Here is a 7,466-nt window from a genome sequence, read left to right on the forward strand (position 1 = left end):
TCCTCATTTCAAAAATATTAATATGACAAGACAATAACGGATTCGAAGATTTTTTCAAACCAAAACTTATTATTATTAATATTTTAAAAAATAATAATATTATATTATTGATACTAATAATAATATTATTTTATTATTGATATTATTTTCGGGACAGGTTCGGGGATGGAGATAGTTCCGATATCCGTCCCGAACTATGTAGGGGATTTAAAAAAATCTTTGAACCCGAACCCAAACCCAAACCCAAAAAAATCGGAGATACACATCCCAATTTCGAGTTTTCTCCAATGGGCTCAAATTCGTGAGAAAAGTTATCATCACTAAATAAAGAGGAAGGCATCCGGTCCTACACAAATACTCCAACAACAATATTTTTTTATTTATTAAAAAAAACATATTTGTGAAAAAAAAACACAAAGTTAATTAGGAAGAAAGTAATATTTTTATTTCACGTGTTCAATTTATTTCTTATCCACGTAGGAATATATTATGTCGGCCCGATCGACGTCCATCGCCGACAAAAGATGACAAATGGCCATCCCTTAACTGCATACTTGTGAATTCACACTCCCCCTATTGACCACTTCAAAGATTCTTGCTTCTAATATTTTACTCACACACCAATTTTTAATTTTGTAATTAATTGGAATGTAAAAATTTAATTTTTAAAATTCATATATATATATATATATATATATATATATATATATAATACATAAACAACTAAACAAAATATGAAATGACATTATATTTATCACAAAAATAAAATCGTATGCATTAATTTTTGCGCAAATATAATATGTATATATAACTTTTAATGTCAAAAATTAAATTATAAAATATTATAAGAAGATTCTATTGCTTAGTTTTGTTTAACTGTTGTTTTATTCACGTATTTTACAAGTCAACGACACATTTGACAATGGTATTTCTTTTTGTCCTATCTGTTTTTCAAATAAAATAATAAGGTCAAAGATTTGAATCCAGGGTGTATTATAAAGTCCCTGGAAGATCTCCGGTTCTTGCCAACATTCCAGATTTAGCGAACGAGCAATCTAACAATCTCCTTCTTCTGCTGATCAATTAGTTCTTTTGGTACATTCAACGAATATATATATACAGTTGCTTATTGATATATTCAGAAAAGATATTATATAATACATGTGTGTATTCAAAGTGGCGAATCCAAAAGAAAACATCAGGCAGAGCGGTGGAAATGACGACCGAGATGAATTGTTTGAAAGTGGAAACAGGTTGGATTTTATGCCTATGCTTTCTGGGCTGAATAGAGAACAAGAAATGTCGGCTATGGTCTCGGCTTTGGCTCGTGTGGTGGCCGGTGACAACGATGGGGCGTTGGCGGATGGTGGCGGTGGAGGAGGCAGCGGCGGCGCTGGTTCTTCATCTACATCCAAAAGGGGCCGTGAGGAGCTCGGCAGTATTGATGCAGATGAGTTTTCGGAATCTATTGGTGCGGTTTACGGAGAATACAGAGATTTTTTAGCTACAAGCTCAAATATGGTTGCAGCCTCAGGTAAAATACTTTGTGTAGATATATTTCATTATTATTATATTTCATGAGACAAGTCAAAACACTTATGAAAAAATACAAATCAATTTTGCAAGTTTCCATGATCTCTAAAGTTGGCAAACATTGCTTGTATACTTTGCATGGTGGAAATTAAGAACTTGCTATCAACTCTTTGGAAACGAACAATGTAAAAGTAGGCTGCAATTCCAAGAATCTGGAAAGAAAGTTGTATATTTTTGTCTGTAACAATGTGTTAAGGTTCCTAGATCACACTATTAAGAATTATTTCATACAAACATTCAATCAACAAAGAGTATGTATGTTAGACTGAAAAAATGAAAGATTATCAAAAAACCGGGTTGATCTGAAATGCGAATTAACCACACAGATCTACGAGATTACAATCATTAAGAACTCACTCGTGCTTTCGTTTATTTAACACGAGTTTATGCATTTTAGACTACGATTTCGCTTTATCGGTTTTATTACTTACAAATTATCACAAATTGCAGAAGCGAATCTGAGTGAAGCAGCTAACCGGCCAAGCAGCACAATCATAACATCAACAGAGGCAACGGGAGCAGTATATGCATACACTCCTACATATAAATACAGCCATCCCCACAAAACCAGCGCCAACGAATCATCGTCAAGAATACTAAGCAGCAGCAGAAGATACAGAGGGGTGAGGCAGAGGCCTTGGGGCAAATGGGCTGCCGAAATAAGGGATCCATACAAAGCCGCAAGGGTCTGGCTCGGCACATTCGACACTGCGGAGGAGGCTGCTACTGCCTACGATGAGGCAGCCCTCCGGTTCCGAGGCAACAAAGCAAAACTCAACTTCCCGGAAAATGTCAGCCGGATTATTCAAGAACCTCCTCCTGATCATAGTAGCCAAACCAAGATTTTTGGCGTTTCGGGTTCGTTTGATCAGCCGATCCCCCACGGACAACCTCAGTTTCAAACGCAGAATCTGGTGAATATTCATGATACTTCTTCATCGAGCACTTCACAGTCTTCCTCCTCCTCTGTGATTATGACTCTTGATGATATTAATAGGAGGCAAGCATCAGATGGAAGCTGCAACTTTCTGAATGAATGGATGCTGCATCCTTCTGATTTACTGTCTCCCGATTTTCAGACCGGGTTTCCGAATTATCCAATGTTTTATCCAGCGGATGACCCCCCGCCAGGGGATGGAGATGTCAAGGAGGACGGTGGCCAGAGCAGTGGAGGTGGAGCTTAGTTTTCGTCGGAGTTCATCTGGATGATTGAATGTCATCTAGCTCCTTTTTTCCCTGCAATTATTTTTAAAAAAAATACAAAATTGTTTCGGGCTTCCATATTTTCAGCTGTGTGGCATTTGATCGATTTTTAAAGCGAGAAAGTTATAACGAAAATATATGGGTAATTATATATTACAGGGTTTGATTCATAATACAAGTCCAAAACCCTTTGTATAAGTTTGTTATAGAAGTTATATTCGACGTTTATACAATTTTATAAACTTCTTTTTCATGTTTCTTGAATTAGGGATCTAAGCTATCATATATTGGATTTCCGACGTTTATTTAGTAACATGATTTCAAGCGTAATATTATTAACGTAACATCGAATATTATTGGTATAATATAAGATATTTCTACTTAATACAGACATCGTGTAAAAGTACAAATTTACATGAAGTTTTTGGTTGATGAAATTCACTGTTGCTAGATATCTAGACTTGAAGTTTGGTTACATGGAAGTGTGGCGAGGAGTGATTATCTTCTTGCATAAAAAAAGATTTAGAATTTTTAAAAGGACTTTATTGATATTAAGAATTTATAAACTATCTATAATTTGTAATTATATTAATAACTTTCAAATTGGCATAAGAATTAGACAAAAACTTGTGTGAGACAGTCTCACGGGTCGTATTTTGTGAGACATATATCTTATCTGGGTCATCCATGAAAATATATTATTTTTTATGTTAATTAGAGTATTATTTTTTATTGTGATTATCGGTATGGTTGACCCTTCTCACATATAAAGATTCGTAAGACCGTCTCACAAAAGACCTACTCTAAAAATTATTGGTGGTTATCATTTATCCACAATGTTCCATAATAATAAATACCAAAAGGCTAAGATTGACACTCATTTTGGTTATCTAAATTTAGGCAAAAACTTGTGTGTGACGGTTTCACCGGTTGTATTTGTGAGACGGATCTCTTATTTGGGTCATCCATGAAAAATTATTACTTTTTATGCTAAGAGTGTTGCTTTTTATTGTGAATATCGGTAGGGTTGACCCGTCTCATAGATTAAGATCCGTGAGACGGTCTGACATGAGACCAAGTCCTAAATTTATTATTATGAGTGGATCTCATGTGAGACCGTCTCACGGATCTTAATTTGTGAGACGGGTCAACCCTACCCATATTCACAATAAAAAGTAATACTCTTAACATAAAAAGTAATACATTTTCATTGATGACCCAAATAAGAAATCCGACTCACATATATGACCCGTGAGACCGTCTCACACAAGTTTTTGTCTATTATTATTTCATGTAAAAATGGAAAAGATAATTTCTTTAGAGTTTGGTATTATGAAACTGCGATGTCTTTGTTGAATGATTGAATATTTGAATGTGGATTTTACCTAAAAATTGTACTTTTTTCAATGACGATAAATTCATAGGCTGAAAATGGTGAGGAAGAAGAGATCATCAGTGATATAAACTAGAAAACAAATAAAGCAACATATGCTATAAAACTTTTGATTTGAACCTCACTCGTACTTACTTATAATCGTCCGTGTAGATGAATCAAATCATGCCGATTATATTCGAAACTTGAGTATTGTAATTTTTTTACCCGCTCTAAGTCGGATTTGAACATATCCACGAGCTAATTGAATTATTGTTCAAAAATAAATTATCGAAATAATCGAAATATGTTTATTTGTTATTCAATTATACTATATTAATAAAATAGTAAAGTTCGTGAATTATCAAACAAAATAATTTGATCTCGAATTCAATTTTTTTAAAAAATTCAAATATATTCGATACAAATCAAATATTTTTTGAGTCGAATCGAGAAACTTACTAGCTTCTCATATTTATCGGGAAGGAAACTCAGTTGTGGATACCTTGGCAAAAGCCGCCTCTGAAAATGATTGGTTTCACTTATTCTCAGACTATGTGCTTGACTTCACAACCACATCTTTTGTTTGAAGACCGGATCAAATTAGGTTTGCCCATACTTAGATGCTTCCCCAGAATTTACAAAATAATTTTGTTTTGTTCTGTTATCAAGATTTGATCAAATCAAGTGTCCATACTCGATAGAATCCTCTCCCACATACACTATATTTCAGTGTTAAACAGAATTTATGGCTTTTCAATAAAAATATAAAATCATAATTTGATCACGGATATATATTTTTCTTAAACTAACTTTAGTAGTTTGTGTCCGAGCATTAATAGCAGAAAAGAAATAACTACTTAATTTGTAAAAAAAAAAAAACATTTTGTTTGGAATTTCAAGGAGGAGTAGGTATCTTTTGAGACGATCTCACGAATTTTTATCTGTGAAACGAGTCAACCCTACCGATATTCACAATAAAAAATAATACTCTTAGCATAAAAAGTAATATTTTTTTCATGAGTGATCCAAATAAGATATCTGTTTAACAAAATACGACCTGTGAGACCGTCTCACACAAGTTTTTGTCATCAGGGAATTGCACCATTTTTATTAAATTGTATAGATTATGTTAATTCAGAGTGATATCACATAATTAAATGTCATATTTCCATATTTTCCGGTAAGAATATATTGTCAAAGGTTACTTTGTCTTAAAAAAAATAATTTCAAATACATACCAATGAATATCAAGAAATCACCCTTTGGCGTCTCTCTTTTATTCCATGCCTCTAAACCGACGGAATTCCATCAATTTTCATTCATTCTTGTCCCCAGGAATTCTACCCCCCATTTCCCTCAAGAAAGATGACATCCCTGCTGAAAAATTATCATAAGCCAGCTGATTCATATCAGAAGCTCTAATTTATCGCAAAGATTAATGCAGGCATGAAAACTATGACCGACAGGAAGAGGGTCGTGATATTAACATGGGTCATGGCTTTTATTGTTGTGCATATCGTTGTGACAGAGGGGGTCGGTGTAAATTGGGGCACCCAAGCCTCCCAAAATCTACACCCTAGCATGATCGTCCAAATGCTCAAGGACAACAACATTGGCAAGATCAAGCTATTTGATTCGGATCATTGGACGGTTAAGTATTTCGCTGGTACAGGCATTGAGGTGATGCTTGGGATCCCAAACAATCATTTGGCTTCTTTTGCAGATAGCTATGATAATGCTAAGGATTGGGTCAAGAAGAATCTCACAACACATTTGTACGATGGAGGAGTCAATATCAAGTAAGGGTTTTCATGTGTGTATATATACATATATATATATATATACACACACATATACACACACCTATGTGTGAGTGTGTCACGTTCCTACGACATTTGATCATGCATTGAATATGACAGGTATGTTGCGGTAGGAAACGAACCGTTCCTGACATCCTACAATGGTTCAAACTTGGAGACCACATTTCCAGCTCTGAAAAACATACAGAAAGCCATAAACGATGAGGGGCTAGGTGACAAAATCAAAGCAACAATCCCACAAAACGGTGACGTGTATGACTCCGGTTCTGGCGGTCCTTCGGCCGGCCAATTCCGGTCTGACATAAGGGACCTCATGACACAAATCGTCAATTTCCTGCAAGACAACTCCTCCCCTTTCCTAGTCAACATCTACCCTTTCCTCAGCTTATATCAGGACCCCGATTTCCCTGTTGAATTTGCGTTTTTCGAGGGTGGGGCAACCCCTGTCCAAGACGATGGAATCTCTTACACAAACATGTTAGATGCAAATCTAGACACCCTGGTATGGTCCCTGAGAAAAGCAGGAGCGCCTAAGGTGAAAATCATAATCGGAGAAATCGGGTGGCCAACTGATGGAGACAAGAATGCCAATTTTCAAATGGCTAAGAGATTCTATGATGGGTTCTTCAAGAAAATGGCTACGAAGAAAGGAACCCCACTTTACCCTGGAGACATTCAATACTATCTCTTTAGCCTCACTGATGAGAACCAAAAGAGCATTGCACCGGGGGACTTTGAGCGTCATTGGGGGGTGTTTAGGTACGATGGACAACCCAAGTTTCCAATGGATTTCACCGGACAAGGACGAGACAAAATGCTGGTTGGTGCAAAGAATGTCAAGTACTTGGAAACACAGTGGTGTGTGTTCAATAGTGATATCAAGATCATGGACAAGGTCCCCAAAAATGTTGACTATGCGTGCTCAAGATCAGATTGCACGTCGCTCAAAGAAGGCGCATCTTGCAACGCTTTGACTAATGTTGATCACATTTCTTATGCGTTTAACATGTATTTCCAGATGAATAATCAAGACGTGGAGGCGTGCAATTTTGAAGGATTGGCCAAGATAGGGAAGGCAAATTTGTCCACACCGCAATGCCACTTCCCCATAGCCATAGAGAGCCGTGGATTGAGGCTCAGGATGCAGCAAACTGGAGCGGTCATTTTTTCTGGGATTTCGAGTTTGCTGCTAGTTTTGTACACAACTCTTAGCTAGGCTAAACATGTACACATAAACGAATGCAAGTACTGTTTGCACATAACTTGTAGCAACGGTCCCCATCAGAGAAACACCTCAAAAATCAACTCTGCCATATATCACACTTCCTCTGTACCCAGGGGATAACCGAAAAGGAAAGCCACCAATCAGATTTAAAACATGTTATTTTTATAAAAGTACAACTCTCAATATTATTAAATCAACCCTCACCACCCCATTCTTCTTAGTCCTGTACTTACAGTAGAATCCAGATTTT

At 36.1% G+C, this 7,466-nt stretch overlaps 2 protein-coding genes across 2 annotated transcripts; both read left to right on the forward strand.

The window, feature by feature from the left end:
- The first annotated feature begins 1,012 nt into the window (after positions 1–1,012).
- On the forward strand, positions 1,013–3,023 carry LOC140810416 (ethylene-responsive transcription factor ABR1-like). Its single transcript, XM_073168283.1, has 2 exons — positions 1,013–1,534; positions 2,044–3,023. The coding sequence occupies exons 1-2, from the start codon at positions 1,162–1,164 to the stop codon at positions 2,775–2,777; spliced, it is 1,107 nt and encodes a 368-aa protein (XP_073024384.1). The 5' UTR covers positions 1,013–1,161; the 3' UTR covers positions 2,778–3,023.
- Positions 3,024–5,479: 2,456 nt separating this feature from the next.
- On the forward strand, positions 5,480–7,253 carry LOC140822702 (glucan endo-1,3-beta-glucosidase 8-like). Its single transcript, XM_073183551.1, has 2 exons — positions 5,480–5,970; positions 6,091–7,253. The coding sequence occupies exons 1-2, from the start codon at positions 5,618–5,620 to the stop codon at positions 7,205–7,207; spliced, it is 1,470 nt and encodes a 489-aa protein (XP_073039652.1). The 5' UTR covers positions 5,480–5,617; the 3' UTR covers positions 7,208–7,253.
- Positions 7,254–7,466: the final 213 nt, after the last annotated feature.

Source organism: Primulina eburnea, chromosome 1, assembly GCF_022965805.1.
Source record: "Primulina eburnea isolate SZY01 chromosome 1, ASM2296580v1, whole genome shotgun sequence".
Classification (NCBI taxonomy): domain Eukaryota; kingdom Viridiplantae; phylum Streptophyta; class Magnoliopsida; order Lamiales; family Gesneriaceae; genus Primulina; species Primulina eburnea.